At 48.4% G+C, this 25,020-nt stretch overlaps 11 protein-coding genes across 11 annotated transcripts; 2 read left to right on the top strand and 9 right to left on the bottom strand.

Moving 5' to 3' along the window:
- Positions 1 to 52: 52 nt before the first annotated feature.
- On the bottom strand, positions 53 to 1,761 carry ONS95_000641 (uncharacterized protein; the record flags this gene model as incomplete). The annotated part of the gene is made up of 2 exons (XM_058493805.1): positions 53 to 1,467; positions 1,518 to 1,761. 2 exons carry the CDS (start codon positions 1,759 to 1,761, stop codon positions 53 to 55), a joined length of 1,659 nt encoding a protein of 552 aa, XP_058364007.1.
- Positions 1,762 to 3,454: 1,693 nt separating this feature from the next.
- Positions 3,455 to 4,951, top strand: ONS95_000640 (uncharacterized protein; the record flags this gene model as incomplete). The annotated part of the gene is made up of 1 exon (XM_058493804.1): positions 3,455 to 4,951. One exon carries the CDS (start codon positions 3,455 to 3,457, stop codon positions 4,949 to 4,951), a length of 1,497 nt encoding a protein of 498 aa, XP_058364006.1.
- A 1,067-nt stretch (positions 4,952 to 6,018) lies between these two features.
- Positions 6,019 to 7,931, bottom strand: ONS95_000639 (uncharacterized protein; the record flags this gene model as incomplete). The annotated part of the gene is made up of 2 exons (XM_058493803.1): positions 6,019 to 6,055; positions 6,139 to 7,931. The coding sequence occupies 2 exons, from the start codon at positions 7,929 to 7,931 to the stop codon at positions 6,019 to 6,021; spliced, it is 1,830 nt and encodes a 609-aa protein (XP_058364005.1).
- A 732-nt stretch (positions 7,932 to 8,663) lies between these two features.
- Positions 8,664 to 10,431, bottom strand: ONS95_000638 (uncharacterized protein; the record flags this gene model as incomplete). Its single annotated transcript, XM_058493802.1, has 3 exons — positions 8,664 to 8,709; positions 8,789 to 9,107; positions 9,189 to 10,431. 3 exons carry the CDS (start codon positions 10,429 to 10,431, stop codon positions 8,664 to 8,666), a joined length of 1,608 nt encoding a protein of 535 aa, XP_058364004.1.
- Positions 10,432 to 11,278: 847 nt separating this feature from the next.
- On the bottom strand, positions 11,279 to 13,126 carry ONS95_000637 (uncharacterized protein; the record flags this gene model as incomplete). The annotated part of the gene is made up of 4 exons (XM_058493801.1): positions 11,279 to 11,627; positions 11,681 to 11,984; positions 12,032 to 12,883; positions 12,943 to 13,126. The coding sequence occupies 4 exons, from the start codon at positions 13,124 to 13,126 to the stop codon at positions 11,582 to 11,584; spliced, it is 1,386 nt and encodes a 461-aa protein (XP_058364003.1). The 3' UTR covers positions 11,279 to 11,581.
- Positions 13,127 to 13,397: 271 nt separating this feature from the next.
- Positions 13,398 to 14,938, bottom strand: ONS95_000636 (uncharacterized protein). The gene is made up of 2 exons (XM_058493800.1): positions 14,669 to 14,938; positions 13,398 to 14,617 (listed from the first exon to the last, which is right to left on the bottom strand). The coding sequence occupies exon 2, from the start codon at positions 14,582 to 14,584 to the stop codon at positions 13,703 to 13,705; it is 882 nt and encodes a 293-aa protein (XP_058364002.1). The 5' UTR covers positions 14,585 to 14,617; positions 14,669 to 14,938; the 3' UTR covers positions 13,398 to 13,702.
- A 549-nt stretch (positions 14,939 to 15,487) lies between these two features.
- Positions 15,488 to 16,901, bottom strand: ONS95_000635 (uncharacterized protein; the record flags this gene model as incomplete). The annotated part of the gene is made up of 2 exons (XM_058493799.1): positions 15,699 to 16,901; positions 15,488 to 15,649 (listed from the first exon to the last, which is right to left on the bottom strand). Exons 1-2 carry the CDS (start codon positions 16,779 to 16,781, stop codon positions 15,488 to 15,490), a joined length of 1,245 nt encoding a protein of 414 aa, XP_058364001.1. The 5' UTR covers positions 16,782 to 16,901.
- Positions 16,902 to 17,915: 1,014 nt separating this feature from the next.
- Positions 17,916 to 19,539, bottom strand: ONS95_000634 (uncharacterized protein; the record flags this gene model as incomplete). The annotated part of the gene is made up of 5 exons (XM_058493798.1): positions 17,916 to 18,382; positions 18,432 to 18,889; positions 18,940 to 19,378; positions 19,429 to 19,470; positions 19,527 to 19,539. 5 exons carry the CDS (start codon positions 19,537 to 19,539, stop codon positions 17,916 to 17,918), a joined length of 1,419 nt encoding a protein of 472 aa, XP_058364000.1.
- A 940-nt stretch (positions 19,540 to 20,479) lies between these two features.
- On the bottom strand, positions 20,480 to 21,250 carry ONS95_000633 (uncharacterized protein; the record flags this gene model as incomplete). The annotated part of the gene is made up of 1 exon (XM_058493797.1): positions 20,480 to 21,250. The coding sequence occupies one exon, from the start codon at positions 21,248 to 21,250 to the stop codon at positions 20,480 to 20,482; it is 771 nt and encodes a 256-aa protein (XP_058363999.1).
- A 1,331-nt stretch (positions 21,251 to 22,581) lies between these two features.
- Positions 22,582 to 24,277, bottom strand: RRB1 (ribosome biosynthesis protein rrb1). The gene has a single exon (XM_058493796.1). It carries the CDS (start codon positions 23,982 to 23,984, stop codon positions 22,602 to 22,604), a length of 1,383 nt encoding a protein of 460 aa, XP_058363998.1. The 5' UTR covers positions 23,985 to 24,277; the 3' UTR covers positions 22,582 to 22,601.
- Positions 24,278 to 24,921, top strand: ONS95_000631 (uncharacterized protein). Its single transcript, XM_058493795.1, has 3 exons — positions 24,278 to 24,374; positions 24,432 to 24,463; positions 24,512 to 24,921. Exons 1-3 carry the CDS (start codon positions 24,351 to 24,353, stop codon positions 24,810 to 24,812), a joined length of 357 nt encoding a protein of 118 aa, XP_058363997.1. The 5' UTR covers positions 24,278 to 24,350; the 3' UTR covers positions 24,813 to 24,921.
- Positions 24,922 to 25,020: the final 99 nt, after the last annotated feature.

Raw genomic sequence — 25,020 nt, 5'->3', positions numbered from 1 at the left:
CCCGCGGCTCAAACAAACCTGGAAATGAAGAACAAGAAAGAGAGAACAAACTCTACAATCTCGCCTTTCCATCGCCTCTCCATCCCGCCTCATGCGCAATCATCTCTGCAGCCCTCTCCCCAATAGCCAACACTGTCAACATAGGATTGATACTGGGCATCGTAGGGAATACACCTGCATCCGCAATCCTCACGCCCTTTAAGCCTCTAATTCTCAATTCCGGTGTCACGACAGCCATCTTGTCACTCTCGGCTCCCATCTTTGTCGTGCCAGCAGGGTGGTACACTGTATGCGCGACTCTTCGGCCGTACTCGGAAAGCTCCTCGTCGGTCTGGATTTTAGGACCGGGTGCGACTTCTTTGGTGAGCCATTTGGAGAAAGGCTCTTGTTTGGCAACTTCGCGAGCGGCTTTCAGGCCGGCGACAATGGTGGCAGCGTCGTAGCCTTCGGGGTCGGTGAAGTACTGGAAATCGAGGGCGGGCTTGACAGTTGGGTCCGAGGATGTAAGATAGATGCGTCCGCGGGAGCGAGGGCGGGGAATATTGGGTGTCATGCAGAAGGCGTTGAGAGGTGCTTCGTAGCCTAGACGGGCGGTGTTCAGGCAGAAGGGGATTTGGTAGCAGTGCATCATGATATCTGCAATTGTGCCATCTGGGATACGCTTGGGGTTCAGCGCTGGGTCTGTGTTGTTTGTTGCAGCGTCTTTGATCTCGCGGCGGAGGAAGATACCTGCGTCGGAGTCCATTGTGGTTTGTGGTGGTATGGGGGCGTTCAGCTCCCACATGATGATTGATTCGGGGTGGTCGATCAAGTTCTCGCCTACACCTGGGAGTTCGTGAATGACGGGGATGGACAGGTCTTCCAATTGCTTGGAGGGGCCAATTCCTGAGAGCAGGAGAAGCCGGCAGGTGTCGACTGCTCCTGCACAGATGATGGTTTCCGTGCGAGGAATGATGGTGTACTGGGTGCCTGACTTAAGCGCGATATTTACACCAGTGACAGTCTTGCCAGAGACATTGACTTTGCTGACCCAGGCATTGGTGAGGACCGTTAGGTTTGGTCTTTTCTCCTCGCCTCGGAGGATAGGATGGATGTATGCGACTGAAGCAGAGCTTCTGCGTCCATCATCTGGATTGTACGCAATAGAGAAAAATCCAACACCTTGTTGCAAACTTCCAGTCTCGCGGATCTCCTTGTTGAAATCCCTTATGACAGGGATATCGAGGGCAGTAGAGCAGGACTCAATCCAGTCCTTGCAAACCTGGTTGCGGTGGCGGGGGTGAACGGGTTGGATCTGGTTTCGGAGGTTGTCCAAAAGACGCATCATGGTCTTGAAGTCCCAGCCCTTACATCCCAAGCTCTCCCATATTTTCAAATCGTATTCGAATGGTCTGAATGAGATCAGAGTGTTGTGCGAGGAGCAGCCACCGAGTACTTTAGCTCTGGAGTGTCGGATATGCGAGTTCCCTGGAGCTCAATTAGCAAAGGGCAACCAGAATTGGAGCTCGAAAACTCACCATTGGGTTGCTCTACAGTCCCGTAGTCGTAATCGAGGTCACCTCCTAGAAGTGTAAGCCATTCCTTCAGCTGTAGCACCTTCTCGTTGTTAAAGTCGCTTGGGCCAGCCTCGATAAGGAGGATTTTCTTGCTAGGGAGGTATTCGGACAATCTGCTCGCAATTACACAGCCTGCTGTGCCACCACCGACAATGACATAGTCAAAGTCCTTAGCTTGAGACGCAGAGATGAAGTCGGTAGTCATGTTGTTGCTTTGGAGGTCGCTTTTGGACTGAAGACAGGCAAGACAAGGCGAACAGGTATCCAACGAGTTGAAGAAGAAGAAGAAGTGTCTAATTCCTTCACAGAAAGAATATACTTTTCAGCAGCAGACAAGCTCTTGCTTGAATCTAACAAATCTTCTGCTCTGCTCTGGTTTGTAGCTTATCGGCTGATAAGAATATGCAGATGTGAAGCCGTTCTCTATTGGAGGTGGCTGTAGGATCCAGGGTAGAGGTGTTCGGAAAAGTGTCGTGTGCTTGAGATGATGAGATAGAGGTAGAGATACAGACTCAGAGAGAGTTGCGAGATAAAAGAGAAAATGATGAAGAGGAAGAAAAAAGATAGGAACTAAATGGACATGGAAGCTTGTCCTGGCTAGACAGACAGTCGAATCATAAGTTACCAGACTTTTTTGCCTTAGGTCCCTTTCCTGTCAGATCCTGGACCAATGAATGCCCGCTAGACGGTCCTCTCTCTTGGCTGGGGAACGCACTAGAGACAGGCGCGAGATATACCGTTGGTTCGCTGCGGTGCTGAATGCAGACGGAAGCTGTCGGCTCGATGATGGCAGGATGCTGGATCCCAAACTCGAAAGGCGTGTACAGTACAGTACAGTAGTGGAATTGAGTAGTGGCCTGTAAAAACGTGTCTCACTCTTGGCCCCAATAATAATTCGTCTAGCGGCACATTCCTGCATAAAATAAGGTAATTATTCTGCGTGCAGGCGGGGTCGAGAGGATGCGCTGGGACTCGGACGCACTAGGGCTGCGTTGCCCCTCTATCGTGGCACTCATGACTCGACGAATTGCCCAATCATTACGAGTATTCCGTCATGATTCTGCTTAGCTAGGCGGACTCGCGGACTCGCGGACCCGACGTAGCGGGCATTGCTCCAGCCTTACACGGCCCCGCCGATATCCATCACGGCCACGGCCACGGCCACGGCCACGGCCTCTATTCGGTCTAAAAGTTTCTTTTGGGAGAAGTTTTCCAGAAGAATGGAATAGATTAGATTATTGGCGTGAATTACAGTACAGTACAGTACAGTAATGCCGAAGACAGCCAAAAAAATACCTGGCGGGACCAATGTCCAGCGACCAGTTCGTCGATTTCTTGATTGCCTAGGTACCTACCTAGACAATGGCGAGTCACGGTGTGTCCGAACAATCCATACCGGCCATGCAATGCAATGCAATGCAATGCAATGCAATGCAATGCAATGCAAATGATGCAAATGATGCAAATGATGCCAATGAACCATGCCATGCCATATCTGCAGACAACAAACAAACTCTATTTCCCCCAAGATTCGATACAGAACTCGTAAATAAATGTTGCGTGATGTTTGAAGCACTTTTTTGATATTTCTTACTTGTTGGGCTCCACAATCCGTCAAACCCGACCCCGATCGGATCCACTGGTGACGCTGCCCAGCTTTCAGAGCTCCGCGTCCCTTTCTTTTACCTTAACCTTACCGTAGTTTCCCCTTCTCGGATCAGCTCCACTCAGTTGCCGTACATGCTCCACTGTACCTAGGCATACAGTAGTAGGTACCTAGTACAGTAAGGTAGCAAGCATAAGGTATCTGCGAATTGCTTCAAAGATTCAGCCCTGCATACTGTGTTGTCGCCAGCGAAAATACGACCATATACTCATCCAAATCAGCCTATCTCATCATGGCTTCCTACCCCCTCCAACAGATCTACTACGATGGCAAACCTCGAAGTGCCAAGTCAGGAAAATCTTTCAAGACAATCGACCCCTCTACCGCAAAACCGCTGGCAGACGTCCAAACAGCTTCCCCAGCAGATATTGACTCGGCCATAGCGTCCGCACAGGCAGCCTTCCCTTCGTGGTCCCAGACACCTCCAATCGTCCGCTCACGGATGCTTCTCAAAGCCGTCTCCCTCCTGCGCTCACGGAACGACGAGATAGCAAAAGTCGAAACACACGACACAGGCAAAGCATTCTCAGAAACCAGCACAGTGGATGTAGTCACCGGTGCAGATGTACTTGAATACTTTGCAAATCTGGTGGCAAGCGGGGGACTCAATGGCGAGACGACACAGCTACGGCCAGATGCGTGGATATATACCAAGAAAGAAGCTTTAGGAGTCTGTGCTGGCATAGGCGCTTGGAATTATCCCATTCAAATAGCACTGTGGAAATCAGCGCCATGTCTAGCAGCAGGAAACTGCATGGTCTACAAGCCTTCAGAAGTTACGCCTCTCCATGGCCAGATACTGGCCCAGATATACTCTGAAGCCGGCGTCCCACCAGGAGTTTTCAATATCGTACATGGCGATGGAGCAGTTGGCGGATACCTGACATCGCATCCTGGGATCTCCAAAGTCAGCTTCACAGGACAAGTATCGACGGGTCAGAAAGTCGCCGCCTCCGCAGCAGGCGGCATGAAATACGTGACAATGGAACTCGGCGGCAAGAGTCCCTGCATCATCCTCCCAGATGCCGACATCGATAGTGCCGTCGACGGAGCCATGATGGCAAACTTCTACTCCACGGGCCAAGTCTGCACAAACGGCACCCGAGTCTTCGTCCCCCGCGCTCTCAAATCCGCTTTCGAGAGGAGACTCCTCGAAAGAATACAACATATACGCTCTTTAGAGCCCATGGACCCCAATAGTAATTTCGGACCCCTGGTATCCGAAATCCACTACAAGAAAGTCCTAAGTTATATCCAACACGGTATTGACGCCGACAAAGCGAAACTCCTCTGCGGTGGCTCCGCAAAACCAAACAACATCCCCAAAGGCTACGAAAACGGTTTCTGGGTCCAACCTACCGTTTTCACTGACTGCACAGACAGCATGAAGATCGTTCGCGAAGAGATCTTCGGGCCAGTCCTCTGCATCCTCCCCTACGACACTATCCCCGAACTCATCGCTCGCGCCAACAACACGAAGATGGGCCTCGCGGCCGGTGTATTTGGTAAGGATCTGAATCAGTGTCATGAGGTTATCAGTAAGGTCGAAGCGGGCATCACGTGGATCAATACGTGGGGTGAGAGTCCTGCGGAGATGAGCGTGGGAGGCTGGAAGCTGAGTGGTGTGGGTGTGGAGAATGGGAGGAGGGGGCTGGAGGCTTGGGTTAGGGAGAAGAGTACGTTGGTGGAGGGGAGTGGGATTGTGGGGACGGTGTTTGCGAAGTTATAGTGATATGATACCAATTTATGAACAATTGAGAGGCTGTCTGATATTCTGGAGAAGAGTGGAGTATTGTGTGTCACTCATTTGAAAGTAGCAGGTTTGTGGCAAGTGCCAACTTTCATTGTTCTGAAGTACATATTTCCGCCCTGCATTATGGACGAATCTCTCTCCAAATAGCCTTGGGTATGATATCTCACCGTACCAATGCTCAGGATATTTCTCCAAGCTCCTTTGACGAGTTGGAGCGTGTTCAGCTCAGAGACCAGAGTGGAGTTTGCAGGGATGATAGACAAGAAAACAAGCAAAAGAGGTGAAAGCTCAATAGCATGAGTTTTCATCGGCCGACCCTGTCCGCCATTACTTCTCGGTGTAATTGTTCATCCTTCTCAGAAGTCATTCCACCGCATCTCAATCAAGAGATGAGATGTAGCCAGGCAGTGAGACATTATGCAACATCAAATAGGAAAGGAAGAAAACAGTAGCAGCAAAGCAAGAGACAGAAACATAAAAGTAATCAAATCAGATTGTACCTCCATGCGAACCGAACCAAGCGAATTCCAAACAAACACAAACTCGCCTTAACTGTCGTTATCATCTATCATCAGAAATTCGCCAGTCATCAGTCATAAGTCGTAAAATCGTATCATCGTATCGTCATGGGTACAACCAGTCCATTGCGTCGTGCAACACAGAGTGGAGATTCGTGTGCCTGTAGAAGATGTCAGTTACGACTCTCTCAGAGGAGAATGGGCTCAATAGGACTAGTTGAGCCCATAAGATGCAGAGAGAAAGGAGGATGAGATTAGACGGGAACTTACCAGGCTATCAAAGCATTTGGAGTGGGTCAGTGGTGCCCACCCGATCTAAACATGACCAGCATGTATCGAACGGGTTTCGAGAGCTGGAAAGACATCTGCGGACTCTCGCACTAGTACGACTTAATGAGTGGGAAATGAAGCGCTGAGTGGGTGATACTTACAAGTTCAAAGGTCATGCGGGAAAAGGGTCTGAAGCTGAACATCATACAAGTTGGGAGGAGCCATTATCGAAGAAAGAGAAATCGGATCGATTTTCTAAGCAATCCATGTTCTGGGAAGCTTGAGATTGATGCTGTAGAATTTGTCAGTATACCATTTCTCAACATAACCCACCCTTCTAGCGAACTATTCAAAACAAAGGGGTGCGCCACTTACTTCTGATAGATGATCACCTCCATCTCCATAGAAGCAACTGCCAAGAAGTTCCACATATCTTCTCGTGTAGAGAATTTCACCAAGATATCTCGGTTCAGGCCAACAGTCTTGGTAAAGCACACAAGAGCATGCTCATGGTTGTACTGTGCGTGTGAGATTTCATCTTCCTCCAAAACCCACTCTGGAAAGACATCCTCCTTGTGATTATGACCAATGACCGGCACAAATGTATGAGCCTTTCTCAGGAAGTAAAAGCCAACAGGGCTGGTCTCATCATTAAACTTCAAAATTTCACCGTTATCCTTGATCGCTCGAATGAAGTTAACGCTGAACTTCATCAACTTGCGGGGTAGATATAGACGACGAGCCCAAACTTTGAAAGTGGTTCCCTTTGCGAAGGGTAGCTCTGAAGAGGGGTGCTCGATCAACTCGCTCATTGTCAAAGCTCCCGCGCGATTGCGATGTGAACTTTGGGGGGCTGTGACGGAGGTAGCACGACGTCTCTTGCGGGACTCAGTCTCAGAGTAATCGGAATCTGAGTCAAATAATCCTGGCGTGCATTCTCTGACCGATGCAGGTTTTGCGATCTCGCAGGATTTCTTTCTGACCTCCCCGACCACGGCAGCCAATGATTTGGGTGAGATTCGGATTTCATCTTTGGCAATTGTGGGAACGTTGGGACCGCGAACAGCTGCGCCAACAATTGGCTTCTTCGCCTTGAGCTTTCGCTTGGATTTTGGTGTCTTGACAGCGACATCGATGGCGGTAAGACAATCTTGATTGCTGTCAGCGTTGGTCAGAACTCTGTTGACTTTGTGACTCTCGTGAGCTGGGAACTCATTATCGCTGTCCAATGTGAGGTCTATGAAAACATTCTCCTGCGCCTTTTTTGTCGGGGTATGAGGAACTCCACCTGTGCGGAACTCAAACGTGGGAGGCAATTTCTCAGCGGAATCATTGGGAGTCAAGATTGGTCCTAAACCGGTGGTAGCTGGCAAAGCTACATGAGAGCCGAAAGCTACAGATTGGATTCTTTTGCGAGGAGGGTTAGTTGGTGTCTCTGGCGGTCCAAGAGCACGGAATCTAGGCCGATGTGGTGAGGGTGGACTGTTCTCCGGGGTTACCAGACCAAATTTTGTGACGCCCTCGCCTGGATCGATACCGTACAAGTCCAGAGTGGGTGCGTCGAAACCAATGCCGTGTCTAAAGTCATCCTCCGTTAAAGCCAAATCGGGGTACATGGATGAACTAGCCTTGGCGAGGCTATTTTGAGAAGTGATTAACTTGTCAACAACAAGAACCTGGCCTAGCAAATTCTTCGGATAATGAACACCGCCACTCAATTTGAAAATGAGGTCGGCCGTCTTCTTGTCTTCAGTCTCTCTTCTCTTCTCAAGAGCGCTGATATGTTCGTGCATTCGATATTCCGCTGCTCTGGTAAGACGTACATGCTCAACATCAAGATCGACCTTCTCCTTGTCTTCAACTTCTTTCAATTCAGCTAGAGCTTTCTCTCTTTTCTCCCGAGCTTCGCTTTTCGTGCGCAAGGACGGAGGGGAACATTTTTGCCACAGCTGGACAGTCTTCTCACCACGTCTGATCGCATGATCGACTCTCATTTCCGAACATTGAGTGCGATACTGATCGAGAATCATCTGGCGTTCAGCAGCAATCTGCGTCGAATATTTCAAATCTTGTTGCAGGCGTGATGTCTGCAATTGCTGCAGGGTCTTTGCTACGTTATAAAGCTCTTGTAAGGCTCCACCACCCAGGGAGTCTCCTAGAGACTCCATATTGGTCACCAAGAAGGTGAAATAAACGACGGAAGTGGTGTTGAAATTCAGCGGGATGTGGGCAACAACTGATCGTACAGCGAGAAGATCATGCAAAGTAGGAGATGGTTCAGCAATGGTGATGCAAAAAAAAATTAAAGAAATTGGTGGAGTTCAAGACTTTACCGGCTTGACAGAGTTCTCCTGTGCAAGACTTGGTGATGGAGTTGAGTAAGATTGAGGTCGGAGACACTCGAGCTGGTTATTGTTTACGTTAAGCGAGGTGTGTAGGTAGAAAGAAATGAGGCAGAAAGGCAACCTTAATTAGAGCCACGAGGGAATTGAATCAGGCAACCACGATTGAAGAGTGAACTAAAAGATATCCGAAAGGTGAGAAGATCTAGAAAGCAAGGAGATGTGACAGATACACATAGCGGATGGCAAGACTGGTTCTACCTTACAGATCATGTAAACAAACCACGTTTTGCAATTGGAGTATATTTTACTCTCTACAATTTATGCTGGCTTGCAATACAGGTATAATTCTTCGGGCATCATACAACTGTAAACCGTTATCATCTCCACCATGCATATCCTTGATCACAAACTAGGCTACATTAAGCCATCTTGAGACAACTCCGTGGCCTTTCTCCAATCTCACATAAATCCGAACTCAACAGAATCATACAGTACTTCCGATCTAATATCCACTCACTCAGCAGGATAGATCGGCGGATGACAGAAAGGAGGAATTTAGCGACAGCTCTTAGCCATCGACAAGGGGACCTCATCATCGTCCCTGCAAAGTCAAGTCAGCAGCAACCTTCAACCAAGATGCACACCTCAGATAAGGGACAAACAAAGCAAAAAATACTGACAGGTCCAGCTTATCTATCTTAATATGCTCCCAATTCTCCTTATAACTCTTCAGGAATCCCTCCAAATGTATTTCATCCTTGAATTTGACCCACATCTCCTTACCAGCATTCCCAGTCTTTGCATCACCCTTCTTTCGATTGATGTAAAGCAGTGCGGCTTCCAGGTTATACTTCAAAAACCATACTCTGCTGGGATCGATAATCCACTCTGGGGTGCCACAACTTCTACCCTGCTTCAGAACGGGGCGGTAGGTGTTGTCACTCAGTCGATAATATTTAGGTCCTTCCTCAGCCTCTCGAGTCCAAACAAAGTTTTCGCCTAGACGTATTAAGTTAGTTATCACAGTCTGATGCAGTATGCCTGAAGTATATGAAAGAAACTTGATAGTCTGTGACGTACCATCAGAGGTCTTGTAGCGAACTGCTATGATCTCAAAATTGAGACAAAGTGGTCGGTTTTGATTGGTAGGTCCTGGTAAAGAGTCTTGCTGGGAGGAAAATTCGGCTGATTGTCTCGGTACGCCGGGCGAGATTTCACGATGTTGGCTACTTGACTTGAACGGACTTCGGAGCATAGCTCTTGGTGGCGTAGGGGTCATCAACAGGCTCGTATCCGCAGGAGGCGGCAGAGAACTTCCGTTGAGTCGACTATTAGCACTGATGGTTTGACGGCTAATCCGTAGCGGAGTTGAAGGTGCTGCAGCTTGGGAAGTTGCTCGAATTGCCGCTTGTGAGAAACTGGAGGATGGAGGGACTAGATAAGATGGACTGGCGGGTCGACGGCATGGAGTTACTGGCAATGAAGTCTTCGATGAACCAAATAGCTTAGAAGGAGCTGGTGGGCTGGACAGATTGAGTACATTCTCAGCTGTTGCTGGCCTGATGTTCTCTGAGACAGCACGACGCAAGCTGGGCGGTTGTATATTCTCATACGGAGATTCGGCCATTGAGCGCTTTGTGGGAGTGACCTGACTGCTGGCTCCACGGCTCCGGGAAGTGTGCAAATCAGCAGTGGAAACGCTCCCTTTCTCAACTGCTCTTGTGGGCTTCTCTTCGGTAGATGTTGCAGGTATTCTTGTCTTGAAGTTGAGAATACGTTGGGGCGGTAATTCTGCGCATGAGGAGGCTGCACCAGATGATGCGACCTCAATTGTCTGGTTGCTCTGTTCAACCATGGCCTTGAATAGATTCTTTTGGATCTCATCATCTTCGAAAAGCCTATCAGCTTTCAATGTAGCCTTGCAGGAGTCGAGTCCACTTTGAACGTTATCTTTCTTGTTAGAAAAGAAAATTCTGAGCTGTTCCCAAGCTGTTGATCGCTCGTCTCTCAGCCTGCTCATCACCGCCTGCTGGTCTCTCTCCCTATCTGTAGTCTGCGCCTTGTGTCGGGCATCAAGCGCTTCTCGTTCTCTTAGATGTGCTGCTTCCAACTCCTTAGATTTCTCCTGCTCTTCCGCCGCCAATTCCGTTTCTTTGGTTTTGGTGTCAGCTTCGTGTTGAGCTAGCTTGATTTCCTTTTCATTATCGATGCTCGACAGCACATCTCGTACGTACTTGTCGAATTCGGCGTCCTCGTGACTCCTCTTCCTTTCGATTTCTCTCCATGTCTTCTCTATATGTTGGTATGGTGATGAGTCGGCCATGGCTGCTATTCTTTTCGTCTCACAGACCTTTGCTTAGTTTGGTCGAGACTTGCTATAGCAAAGTCGTTTCGCGAGTGTCTTCTGAAGAGGTTTGAAAGCCTCGTGATGGCTTTGAGCCTTGGAATTCGTTCTATTTCTGTAGATTACCCGCCCAATGGCCGTCGAAAGCTGTTGGTGTGGGTATATCTTGCAGCCGCAAAATTGAAGAAAGTGTTTGCTTAAGTTGAGGTTTCGGGCTTGGAGTTCACTCCTCAACTGACCGTGTTATCAGTGAACTATTAAGCTTGAGTAGGGGTAGGATCACAGATATGTAAACGCGACACATTGAGGAGCGCGTTGTTTTTGTTTGTTCAGAACAGTGCCTCCTGAAGTGGAAGCGAAGTAAATAAACACTCCGCCCCACGATTCAAAGAGGCTAGCACCTTCGGTTGACACAAAACATTTCACAAGAATACGACTATGAGGTAGCTAACAGATTTTCTACTTGTTATATTGTTATAAATGGAAAGCGACCTGGGTTACGGAGTTCCTGGATATGCAGAACTGTCTGCAACTCTATCGATATGAGATGCCTGAAGCATGTGACTGACTCTTATAAAGGCACTACTTCTATGTTCTCTACTAGATGATTGATATTAACTATTTCAAGCCAGATATGGCCAGGGCGTTTTAATGGAGGTGCGTTTGCTGAGCAGCATTGAAAATGTTCCAGAAGCAGCAAAGATAGCAGATCGCATTACCATCGATTTACGAAAGGTTTCTCATTCACAGTAGGAAGAACTTCAGATTGCCGACTGTTCTCACATAATTCTATCAACTTTTCACAAGCGTCCATATGCTTTAATATTGGTATATCCTCAGTGAACACACTTACCGAGCGCACCGCGAATTGCATTGCACTGACTGAAAAGCAATAGAGACTCCAAATTGGTAGAGAATGATCCACCAAAAGTCAACACCTTATAGACCATGGTCTAGTAAAATGTTCTCACTAACGCTTGCTTGTAGAACACCACAGCTCTCTGAGAGCTGCACATACATTGATATGCCCTTGACCGAACTTCTCCAAATGTTCTCCGTCAATATATAAATACAGTGGACCAATTGTCTTCCGAGGTCTATGATCCAATGGACATTTAAATATCTTGAATTACAAACGATCTTCCAACAAGGCAGTTGGGAATCCATGGTATTGACTGATTTCCACGTTAGCTTTGTATTCGGTGCCTCTCTTCAGGTAAGCACTTACGCAGAGAAAGGAGTGGCATGGACAGATACCCTGGCTCCCCACTGTTGAAGAGCTTCTAAAAACTCGTTCAATATATCCCTGTTTTTGAATCGGATCCATACAGAGAAAGATTTCATTTGAAAGCGTGTTAAGCAGTGCGGACCATAATATTGGACTTGGTTGACGTCGAACATTTCGAGGTACCAAGAGGCAGCCCTGACTGTATCACTATTACCATCTTGAATTACGACTGGCCTGAGAAACTCTACTCCCATATGTAGGTAGAGCTTCTTCTCAAGAGACTCCCACAGGTCGCGTGGTCCTGCTAGATGATGGTTAGTAAGAGTACTGCTGAGAATCTGCAATACCTACAAGATTTATGCTCGCCATGCTTGTAGTGACGGAAGCAAACTACTTGAAAGAATTTCTTTTGATCTGGATTAGTTGCTGAAGAGGAAAGTTTCACACGCTTGATCGTTGTGCCTTCAGCTAGACTGTTCCGAGGCGGCAGGATGTGGGCATTGTTGAGGCCTGTCGGGATGCCATTATTTCCACGCTTTCTCTTCTCCGCCATGCCTCGAATGCTCAGTGCTGTTGTCGCGACAGTGTCCTTGGGGCATTTTACGGCTGGAATTTCGTTCTTGTGAACAGGTTGCGGATGCTGTAGGTGAGATGTGTGAGGAGATCTTGCCATGTGGCCTGCCTTCTCTGGCTCTGTTGCCTGAACCCTTCTGCATAGAAACTCAAACATGTCATTCTTAACCACTTCGATCTTAGCTTGATAGGCAGCTTCTAGCTCCAGGGTTTCTTGTTTCATCTGTGTATCACTCGCAGATGCCTCATCTTGAAAAGCTTTCTCAAGCTTCTTCTTCTCCGCAGCAATCTTCTCAACTAGCGCCTTCTTTACCAGTTCTTCTTCCCTTTCTCTTCCTTGTAACTCACTGGCGTGACGCAGGCGCAATTCTTGGACCTCATCAGCCTGTCTAGCTCTGAGACTTTCGGTTTTGATCTTCTGTTCTTCTGCGAGCTCTTTCTCTTGGGCTGCAACCTCAATCGCGGCCGTGGAGAACTTGTTGGTCTTCTGGGCTTGTAGTGCGTTGCGTTTAGCCTCGAACTTCTCTTCCAAGCGCTCATGACTATCGATCTTTTCCTTTTGTAGCTGCCTCATTCGTTGCTCCAGAGCTTGATATGACGTGGGTGGAAACATGGTTTCTGTCCTAGTAGCTGTATGGATGTTAGCTGGAAGGTTGATTTGATTAGACCAGATTTGTCAGTGAACTTACCTCGAGCGGCACATTGGAGGTTCTTTGGACGGATGGGTCTCAGCTTGCGAAGGTTGAAACAGCTCTTCACGAATTTCGAGACTTTGCGGCGCGTGGTCCTGGATGTCGCGATTACGGCAGAAAAATAAATAGACGAGGCATCAACAAATATCCCGATTGGGAAGGCGTGACCCATTGCCGGCATTGCAAAGACATAACATGATCCGCTTGTAACTTCATAATGCCAGTAGAGAGAACAACATTGAAGATGCAACTACAGACTACCGCAAGGAAAACAATGGCTCAACTGATGAGTCTACAAATATTTCCTGCCAGAACGTGAAGATACAGCAAAGGTAAGATTCGATCGAGGCTTCAATAGAGGAGCAAGCTTTCAACATGCACTTATTAAAGACGGAGAACATTGCATCAAGAGACAAAGGCTCTGCCGAAGAGCAATAATACAAATTTCAGATGCCAATCTACTGTCAAAACATGAAGTACTGCTATTCCATATCGACCAAAAATGAATATCTGGCAGTGATGAGCAAAGCATGAAGACTGCTGCGAGTCGATCTCAAAAGCTTTATACCACTCGTAACAGTTCCAGGAACTTTGCTATATACTTCAGTCATTAGAATACAATGAAGTGAACCCCGAGGCCCAAAAGTGACTTGCACATCGGCAAGGGACAGCGTCAATACCACTGCAACACAATAATATCTTCCATCACTGGGTGACAGCCCAAAATATCTCGCGGGGTCTAAAGTCGTAGAATGATTTAGCTCGCTGATAATGATTGAGATTTATGTAGCTTTGCCAAAAACTCGACCGAGGTCACTGTGGCGTTCGTGGTGTTCGCGGGACTCTTGTTTTCACGATATGGGAACAAGGTAGCGTTCTCATCCAGAATATCCACGGCTCTGGTTCTCCTTGAGGACCCCTCCATCTTGACTCTTTTACTCTGGCGGTCCTCCCGGGTCCCATCCTCGAAGTAAAGAAGTGTTGTTGTGCCGTCACTATTGACCGATATACCCCGAGGCTTCTTTAAAATGCTTTTTAAGGGTCGTTCAGCAGAATTTAATTGGGCGACAGTCACTTGACGATGCTGATTCTGGCGTGAAGCTTCATGCCGGAATGTTGTAAGGACTTGGCTATTCAAATCTCGGTCAATCAAGGCTCTTGCCTGCTCTCGGAGTCGGTCTTCTCTGTCCCTGGCTTCCAGAAGATGCTTTCTCTCGACTGACAGCGTGTTCTCCAACACAGCTTGTTCAACTTCCAGCATCAAGTCCAATTCCCACTGTATATCTGCCCTCAGATTGTTCTCGATGTCCTCTGCTTTTCGTATGTACTTTTCCGGGAATGCTGCGATCTCGTCTTCTTGCTTCTTCTGGAGAGCCTTCAGTTGAGCTGTGTGCTTGATCTGCAATTGGGTAAATTCATTTGCTTGCTCTCTCTTCAGCATCCTCAATGCTCCAGCAGAACGAGACTCGTAGCTCGGGATTCGTGTAGTAAGCTCAGCCACGAGAGCACTAAGCTTTGATTGCTTTGTGGCCTCGAACTTCTCGTCTTCTGCGATCCGAGCTCGATCTCTTGCTCGGTCCTCTTCCGCTCGCCGGTCCGACATGACCTGCCATTGCTCCATCAGCTCTTGGAGAGACATCTTGATCTATTTGTCGATATTTTCTGTACAATGCTCCACAGGTCAGCAGTTAAACATCTGGTGGGTTCTAGGACGGATAAATACAGCTTCGAGACGCCCCTCAGTAGCCCGGGATGATACGGTTCCTAGAATAGCTAAAAAAAGTAGGCCAATATGTTGACGGATTCTCGCTTTGATCAAAAGTAGAAAGTTGAAGCCCTAGTCCATCTGAAGGTGGTTTGTAGAATGTGAAGCAGGAGAGAGGAGTTTGAAGGTCCAAGAGACAGAAGGAAGGAAAGAAAGAAAGAAGGAAGGAAGGAAAGAAGGCACCAGACCTTCAACAAGACCGAATCTGGCAGGAACGAATCTTCTACGCAACAGGAAAGAGAATAGACACAAGACGAGCTACCTACAGACTTACCATGATCTGTGACGCCAGACCGAGTAACAAATTTCAGGAAGCACAGTCCCCAATGATCTTGTGGTGTGAACTGCGTATCGGAATTGGAATCTAGATCCAAATATCCCGCAGTCATTTCAAGAATCATCTTCGACTTCATTAGCAGGCAACGGAGATCTGCCAACAGCAAGATCACAAGCACCATCAATAGGATACAGGAACCCAGACATAAAGCTTCGTTGCGTATAATACGTAGAGTCGCATACTCACAAAGACCGTAAAAAACCCGCACTGGTATCGTTTCCCGGGGTACCTCCTTGAACACCTGAGAATGAGCAAGAAATTGTCCCGAGCGCCGAATGGAAATGTACCCTCATGATCCATCCCCTAATTGCCTCCCAGAACTCCATGCTCCCACCGTGCAAATGCGATGCAAAGACATAGGAAAGACCTCAACCCGCTATGCCCTATTAGAAACTACGAAATTGATGGCGTGAGGTCGTGAACGAAGAGAACTACCACCATCAAAGGAACACTCCCACCCACTTCTCTTTAGTTTTGATATCCGAGTCGCAATCTTCCACTGCACAAGTAAAAGTCTTGGCCTTTTTGCCGACTTTTGTGGATTCTTTAAAGCCAGTCTTTCCACTTGAGGCACGAACTTGGAAGCAAGCGTTACAGTAGACCTACAATTTTGTCAGTGACTGAGAATTATTAACTGAAACGTCAACTTACGTGACCGCAATCCTTGACAACCCAGAATGGATGCTCCTCCCGTTCCTTCTTCGTGGGGGCTTTACCAGACTTCTTGAAGACAGGCTCCTCAACTTCGTTGTTCTGAACAAGTTCCTCCTCGCAGCTGGGGCACACCAGAATATGGTCTTCTTTTGTGGATCGTGTGAAGCCCGGCCTGGCTGCTGGAGGGGGAATGTGTTCTGGTTTTTGTTCTGCAAATGCGGCGTGTTGATAGTCTAGAGCATGTGGCATTGCCTGTACTTGACCGTTCCGAGCCATTTGTGCCATATCAAGTTGATCCATAAAGTCTCGCGGAAAACGGCCAAATCCCATCCCCGCACCCAAAGCGGCTCTATGGTCATCAAAACCCCCAAGCAGGTCCCCAAACGCCATACCTTGAGGTATAAGGCCATTGAATCTCCCCTGATTTACTGCTGGTGGGTTTCGTGCTGGTAAGAAGAGGGACGGCGAATCTGCACGAGCAGCAGCAGCGGCGGGCCTGGCAACCACACGAGAACGGGGGCGAGCCGCTTGGGCTGGTAGCTGTCTCTCACCAGTGAAAATGACCTCTTGCTCCACACTATCGTCCGTGAGATCGATCAGATCCCCCAAATTTACAGCATCACTTCGTCCAAGTTGAGGAGGTCGTGAGTATCGATTTCGGGCTTGTGCATTGCGAGGAGGAGCGGGCGAATCCTCGGGTTCGTCAGTGAGATCGATGATTGTTTGTGACGCCCTGTGCTCGAGCCGAGGCCGTTGTTGTTGTTGTTGAGATTGAAGTCTGTCCGACATTTCTTCGGAGGCTCGAGGTTGGAGGTACGAGTTGTGTGGGTGTGAGGTGCGTCTACGCTCCAGATTCTCGTTGGCGGATGAGGGAGGGAATCGAGGAGCCGAAAAGAAGCTCGCAGGTCCCATGAATCCGATGGGTGAAGGTGAGAGTGTTGCTGAATGAGACATTTCAGTGAAGGATCTCTGCGGTTGTGTCATCACGTTAGCATTGCTCGAGAGGCCTGGTGGATTTAAGGTGAACTGGTGGTGGGTCTTCACCTTGTGGCGCTGAGGTTCTGGCTGCCATCCGTCCATCACAATGAGTGTCTCGACCTTTGTTAAGTAGTAGATGTATAGAGTATCGAAAGACTTGCTGGTGGTTCAGCTCGTGAAGACCTAGACAGGATTTTGAGGGACGAATGTCGAGGGGCGAGTCGGTCGATTTGTTGTTGTATGATCTGTGATCTCACAGCGGCATGGAGTTGCTAGCGGGCTCTTCGGCGTTAAGGGTCCGTCTTTGCCTGGCTAGGCCCAATCACTCACAGCATGCGTTGCTACCCAGGTGTCTAAGGTACCTGGTAGGTGGTGGATACTGTAGAACGTGATTGTCAGTCCCCTCCAAGGTAAAGCATATTCTCTCATTTTGTTCACTTTTCAGTCTGGCTGGTTTTGAAGAATCGCAAAATATCAAGCCCAACCAAGGTAAAGAGTTCTTCAGTACCTATGGTTGTTTATGAGACTTTCATCAGCGAGGCGGCCCTTCCTAAGATACGAACGAGACAATTATGAAGGGAGATGATTGACATCTTGTTCTTTGATTTTCAGTTGTCAGGATAAAACTGTAAGCTGTCTCCGTTGTTACAATGTTTTTGCTTCTTCGACTTTCCGTTTCAAGGCAGCCCATGTGCTGCATAAGTCCAGTGTCTGAATCGCCTATTTGTACCGTGCTTGAGCCTCTTGGCCCCTGACCTGCCATGAAGCATGGCGAGGTATTGATAATGACGAGGCGCCGACCAAAACAACGATATTATCCAGTACTGTGGTAGTCGATCTGCCATTAGTAAGAATGTGTGACCAGATGTTTGAAAGAAACGATCTAAGAGGTATTTCTTATTGCCACTCAAGTTGTACAGCTTGGCATCCTTTCCAACCCTGAAGGTACAGGTGGACGACTGCGAGCGAAGAAAAGCATTAAAGGATGCCTCAGCCTGTAACTACTTGTGCTACTAGAGACAGAGAGAACTTCCTGAGTTGTGACTCACGTTTCAACTTCGACAGTCCAGGCAGTTGTATCCAACGCGTCAACAGTTAGGTATCATTCCATTGTTTTGCCATCGTGCTTCCGTACCCGGTATGTAGGCTCTCTAGAATTACATGCAAGAAAGACTGTCCAGAGATTGCTTTTGCCGCAAGCTATAAGTCAAAGCCCGAACTCCGTTACCCAAACTCTCATCCAAGCACTGTTACAACTCCATCACCATTCACGGTAGCCAATGTCCTCGCCTCCGGTCCCCACTCGAGAGCGGTTGCTGGAACAGCGGTACTGATGACGTCCGACCATGACTTCGACGATTTCGTATATTGCGAAATAGTGAGTCCTCCAGGTCCGGCAGCAGCCAGAAATTGGCCAGTGTAGTCCCATCTGATAGTGTCGACCTGTCCCCCAATTTCCAGCACCTTTGCTTTAGCTGCTTCACCCTCTTTCCGTAGATCGAATATGACAACACTATTGGATCCCTCTACAACAGCAGCAAACCAAATACCGTTCTCGGAGAAGACCAAATCTTGCACTGGGCCTCCCAGTTCGAAGTTGGCGGCGCTTTCACCGGTCTTGACGTGGAATAGTTTGATTTGGCCATCAGTACCACCAGCAGCGAACAAATGACCATCTGGGTGGAAGGCAGCAACAGTGAGTCCTACTCTGAAGTTAGCTCACGAAGAGAGGAGAGAGGGAGCAATCTGTACCTGAATCAGTATAGACCTGCGTGACAGCTTTTGCAGCAGGTAGATCGTAAAACACGAAGCTCTTATCAACACCCACGGATGCCAGAATATCACCACTTGGGTGCAATGCCAGGCCATTTGCACTTCCAGCGTGGGATGTGAAAGTCATCTCGTTCTCCCCAAACACTTTCACGGCACCAGACGTCGTGGAGACAACAGGCTGGTTTCCATACCAAACAGCATCTGTGACCGCACTTCCAGCCTTGAACGATTGTTGCACCTTCTCCTCCGGGATCGAGTAAATCCCTACAACACCTTCGGTTCCACCAATAATTACCAGCTTTCCAGCTTCGTCCAAGGCGAGAGATGTAGCACCAGAGTAAAGGGCACTCGATGCACTGGCAACACCAAACTTCTCAACAGTATCCGCATCAACCCAATTGTCTGGCACAGGTCGCTTCCGACGGCTCTTGGAAAGTCTGCAGAATTCTTAGCATGGTTAAGCCAGCACATCACAACTGTAGCATACCTTTCTTGTGCGGCATCAACCTTAGCTGCCAACTCCTCTGGAAGACCTTGACTATCAATCTGCATCGCATCTCCATTACTAGCACTTCCTGTGCCAATTGTGACCTTCGATAATGCATCTCGGGCCTCGTCGCGTTCTCTAGTGAGGCGGGCGATCACACGAACTGCAGCATCATGTTGGTAAAGCGCAGTAGTCAGTTCTTGTCGCGTTTGCTGAAGCGATAGCCGTAAGGTGAATGTTTCGAGTGCCAACGCATCCCATTCATTTTGGAATGTTGAGAGAAGGGAAGGAATCGAGGTGAGAGTAGGAGGTCGAGGAGTGACGATTTTGGCGGACTTGAGGTCGATGAGGTCCTCTACCTCCAAATCGTCGCCAGTAACAGGATCTTTGTGGTTTTCCGAGATATATGCCTCAATCAAGCGCTTTTCGAAAACATTGCCTAATAGTGATCAGTCGCGTTATTGACTCAATGGTCGACTGCTGGCATACCTGATTTCGATGCTACGGGATGCTGAGGAGCTTCTCCAGATACTAAACATGGTCAGTCGCGTTCAACAGTAATTGACATACTGCGCGAAATAACATACTTGAGCACAACATCTTGAATCACGTCGAATATCGAGTTCTGGACCTTGGCGCAGCATCAACTTGACGATGCTGTCTTCTGGCGGTGCAGTTCTTCAAAATATATGAAGCTAATCTACATTCGGACTTAGCGCGGTCATTGGCCCGATGCGAGGATTCGAGCTCCCTTGAAGGCGAAGGCTGGTTGCTGGGAAGCGCGAGAGATGCATTTCAAGTACTGATCAACCAATAGCCATTCAGCGAACGGCCAGTTGATAGTGATTAGAATATTTTGACCACTGCGAAGTTAATTCCAGGGAAGTGCACGATGGAAGCAAACCTGCTTTCTGGTTTGAGGTACAAACCCTTCAAAGTCTCACTTACCAAACCCACTTTCTGAGAATGCTTTATGTTTGTACAAGAAGGAAAGGTTTATTATTTGATGAATATGTTTGAACTCGCGCTTTTGCATTCTTGCTTTGCTCATGCTGTGCCTCGAAGTAGGAACATCGGACCATCTGGCTAGTTGTTGACGCAACCCAGTCCTTGTGGGATACTGCACTGCTCTATTTCATATAAGGTAGCTTCTACTGAATAATTCTGCAGGCCCTCAATATCACGTATTACGGATGTGTTACGAGCTTTTCGTTGACTCCTGCTTGGGAGAAGCCTCTACATCTTCGAGTATCACCATCAAAGTCGGGCCTAGAAATCGGACATATTTCGAATGCCGGACATTGAGTCATAGGCTAGGACTTTGTCCAAGCTAAAGTATCCCATTGAATTCCTCAACCAAAGTCCATCCTTACATGCAACCACTCTTCTTCCTTGGCTATGGTCGATTTTTGTGGACGCCAGACCGTTTAAAGCTGCCCCCAATGCAAACCCCGAGAACCTTTTCCGATATTCATGTTATCCTTGAAGGGACAACAGCTGCAAAACCGCCCTTGCTGTCCTAGGTCATTCTTTTGATGCCTCAGTCTCTGATTTGGACGAAGAACCCTTCGCCTTGGCAATCCTCTCTCAACATCTCAACGATACACTCTTCCTCCGGTGGCGCCGGTGGAGTGTCCGGCAAATCTTGCGGCGAGATACCGTCCAAAGCGTCTAGATAATCATCGAGAGCATCATCGTCTCTGTCCGATATGGGATTCATGATATTGAAGTCGCTATATATCATCTTGTCGAGGCTATCGAGACCGTCCGTTTGCCAGTCCCCCGACTCTTCGTCCTCTAAGTCCAACGCATCGTAGTTGGACAAGCCTAACGGAGATGGTGGAAGTGGTGCTTCAAGACATCGAGGCTTCTGGAAAACGATCTCTCGCAACGATATTCTCTCTCTAGTCTTCTCCTGCTCCATACGGATAAAGTCTCTCGCAGCATCCATTCGTTTTCGTACTCGATTCATGATTGCGGCCTTCCTCAAAAGGTTCTTGCTCAGCGCTCTGCTCTTGGCTCCCCAAACTGGTATCTTGTTGAGACCACGGTTGACAATATTGGATGCCGGCTGTGAGAACGGACGGCTTAGACGGGAGGTGATGAGATGCAACCTCAAACGTCTCTTCTTCCGCCCTTCATTTCCCTCTCCATCGACATCAGAGAGAGCTCGACGACGTTTGAAGGGTCGGTTTGATGGGATCGGGACTGATATTGGCTGGTCGAAGGAGAACTTGAGTGATGGACTCGTGGAGAATTTGAAGGCAAAGGTTTCTCTAGAAGACTCTTTGTCCAGGAAGATGTGTACCATGCTCACGCTCACGTGTGGTCGAGGATTGCAGTCGGGGTAGTATTCCAGTTCTCCCTGTTAGATAGGCGATTTCATCTCCTCCACAAAGACTAATACTTGGTTGCACTCGCTCATTTGGTGAGGCCTTTGAAGGGTAGCTGCAGCGCTGGCGGTAGTTGATGCTGACCTTCTGTATGACCAGAAGAGAGGAGAGCGAGGAGAAGAACGACAGGAGAGCTGACAAGGAGGGAGTGCTTATGGAATAGTGATGTGGAGGTGGAACAACGAGACAGAATAGGATTGGGCTCCTTGGGCTCATGCTCCATCTCCCCAGCCATCCATCTGGTATCCCGCATTTTCTGAGTTCCACAGCCATGGAAATTTGCGGGGAAACAGCTTTTTCCGCAGGGGGGCCTGCAGACTGCCTGTAGCCAATCCTTCCCCTACATCGTGAAGATGATTTCCGTCACGAGCGCCAACCACGCAGCGTGTTGCAAGGCGCTCTATTGGTGCATCAGTGCTGCATTGGTGACTGGTGTCACATCCACGAACAAAGTCCAGACCATTTCCAGGCATTCTGCACCATATTGCTTTTGCGAGGAAACTTTCTACGTTTACTTGAGGCTGACATGCGCCGCCCCTGCCTGCAAAAATGCAAAAAGGAACTGGGTTCAGCCACCAAAGAGAGCAAAGATCGGCTTTCTACCGACTCCCGAGAGTGCTTCAGGGGAAAACCCCTAGGGTCCAGAGCTGATCCGCGCCATTCATGTGCGTTTATTACTTCAAAAACCGGGGAAAGTCGTCGATCCTTATGAGGGGACTGGTTCCGGATTTGCTTGCCGGTTTGTTTTTCTGTTCTGTGACTTTGCCACCACCGTATTTTGCAGCCTTCATCTTGTAGCGGAGATGATCTCCAGCCTCAAAAAAATTGTGCAATACCGTGTGGAAGTCTCCTGACTTGCACTTTCTTTTGCCTACAAGTTTCACCGCTGATAATTTTCTCTTGTCATGAGGCATTTTGGCGTGCCTCTTCCCAGCGGTTGGGTTGGTTTTTGAAGGCGTTTAAAGATTTCCGGCGGCTTCCGTTACACTTCACTTTGTACATGAGGGGGCGTTCGCGTTGCGACCTTCCAATTGAGAATGATGTGATCCCCATAGCCTATTGCGCTGAGCAATCGACTGATTCAACACACGTCAACCACTCTTTATCGAAAGCTGACTAGTCGATGTGACCTACCCAATGTAGTAGGAGGTCAACAGAGCATCTGCTTTCAGGGCTTCGTAAGAAACAGACGAGACGAAAAGGGCAGAAAAAAAGACAAGATTACCAGAGCTTGGCATTACAATTTTTAGGCCATTCTTGTACCCATGTCTATACGCTAATGGTTTTGAAAACGTTGAAAGCCTCGCCGGTACCTACTAAGCAGCCGGGTATTTGTGGATGAAAGTGCAACTCCTTGACCTTCTCCATATAGTGGACGAAAAGTAACTGGGGAGGGACTTCTGTCACACCACCAGTATCCTTGCTTTCCTCGTCGTCGAGCTCTACTGCTAGATCCCACAGGGTCAACGTGTCATCGCCAGCAGCGACTGCTACGATACTGTCGTCCGTTGGATGCCACTCCACACTTGTAATTTGCTCCTTGTGGAAGTTGAAACTTGCTACTGGCGTGGGTCTCGGAGAGGCAGAGGAGGTGCTGGGCTTCCATTGACGGAGATCCCAGACTGCCCAAACTCCATCATCTGCTCCGGAGGCGAGTAAATGTGACGTCTGATGAGACCATGACATGACATTGACGTCCGTGTCACTGACTTGAACACTCAACGCCGCAGTCTTACTCTTACTTCGCACGTCCCAAACCTTGATGGTACCGTCACTTGATGCGGAAGCAAATACATTTCTCTCGGACGGACTCCATTGCAGCTCCTCGACACTTCCAGTGTGGCCGGTAAACGGACGCGAATCGGTTTCCCAGCGCTCTCCATCTGTTCTCGTTGTAATGTAAATTTTGCCGTCGTTGTCGCCGGTAACGAGCTTCCCGGTCGACACAAGAGGGGACCAATCGATACCGTATCCTTCCGACTTGTGCATCTTGAGTGTTGATAGTGGTTTATTTTGCTGCGGGGTAATGACGGTTCCAGGGGTATCGAAAGATGCGAGGTGAGGGGTAACATCATGGATTAGAACTTGACCAGCTTCAGTCATAGATGCAGTCAAAGTGGTTGGGGGTTTGGAGGAGTTTGATGCAGGTATTTGGTGAGCGCGGATGCGATTCGTGGCGGATGTAAACGGAATCGACGCAGATTCCAGAATTGGGTCCGCATCCTCGTCCTCGTCATCTGAAGAATCCTCATCATCCTGATTTCGCTCCATTCTACTGAGACCACTAAACTTCAGAACCATCAATTGATTTTCCTTTGCTCGCCTGCCTTCTGCCTGTGTTCCAGCAACTGCGTACATCGTGGCGGGGTATGTTTTCCGGTTGTCTCCTAAGCTATCTTTGACAATATCAAAGGATAGACATGGCCATGGTGTACTTAACGCGTGCAGCATTTCGTATGTCGATAGATCGGGGGACAAAGTCTGGCCTGGTTCCAGCTTATTTCTGCCAACAATAAATGTCTGCTGGTCAACGTCCATGGCTTCTAGGATTGTATAAGTATATGCTTCTACTGTGCGCCCAAGGCACAATATTTTCCGGAATCTACATACCAGCTTTTTCTTCGGCTTCCCTCTCCTCATCAGGTCTGCCATCAACTCCTGCCTCTAGAATCTCGTCCTCACTCTCATATTCATCCTCGAACTCATCTTCAAACTCTCCCACCTCGTCATCCAACGTTGACTTTTCGGGACGTTCACCACCCTTGAGTGACACCCCTCCAGTCTCGAACTCTTCCGCCGGGCGTTTGGACATGTTCACTCGTAGTAGCCTTCACGACTTGTTGTTGAAGTGGTGTGAGGGAAACGTTGGATAAATTTCTTATCGAGAATCGTAATCGTGCGCTCCACCCAACTTTTTTTCGGGATCGGATAAACTGTTCCCCGTGGGCTTAAATTTGGGCCAGCCGATATCAACTTCAGGAGAATCGTCGTAGCACCATCACGAATGTCGCCGTCAAGATGTTGTATGAGCTCATAGCAATTGTAAGTAACACAAATATATATAACTTACTTCCTAGAGTCAGAGTCTAACAGCTGCAGGTCCGGCCCCATAATCTTATGGAGGTCAAAGAGTGCGCCCTCACAATCTCACTTCAACTCGACGACTAACAGAACATCAGAATTGCACGCACAACCGGCTCCCTCATCCTGAAGAACGGAGGCACGATACGAGGCATTAAGAACTGGGGAGTCTGGAGTTTGCCCAAGCGCACGCGAAAGCATCAAGCGCAGTACAGTGATGGTCACTACTTTATTATGAGATACGACGCTTCAAGCAAGATACAAGACGATGTGAGGAAGACGCTGGGTTTGGATCCGCGAATGATCAAATTCAGTACGGTAAAGCTTGGTGATGGAACATTGGAAAAATCGAGTAGGATTGGAGGCTCGATTCCCTGGGACACGAGAGAGGAGTTCTGAGCGGAACTGGATGTACAACAGAGCATTGCATGGCGAAATAGGGGCGCAGTGTATGATTAAATGTGCATCTGGAATGGATATCACAAGCCATCAACGGATACAGGAAGGGTTCATAAATGCCATCAATCATAATGCTTATGTGGAATCTAACCCCAGTGTTCCCGCAAAGACGCCATCGTGCAGCCCGCTGAGCAAACAAAAGGAAAGG

The sequence above is a fragment of the Cadophora gregata genome (genome assembly GCF_030347475.1).
Source record: "Cadophora gregata isolate MNR1 chromosome Unknown scaffold_1, whole genome shotgun sequence".
NCBI classification, from domain to species: domain Eukaryota; kingdom Fungi; phylum Ascomycota; class Leotiomycetes; order Helotiales; family Ploettnerulaceae; genus Cadophora; species Cadophora gregata.
The sequence above is the reverse complement of the archived record's forward strand: the minus strand, read 5'-3'. Positions and strand labels throughout refer to the sequence as shown.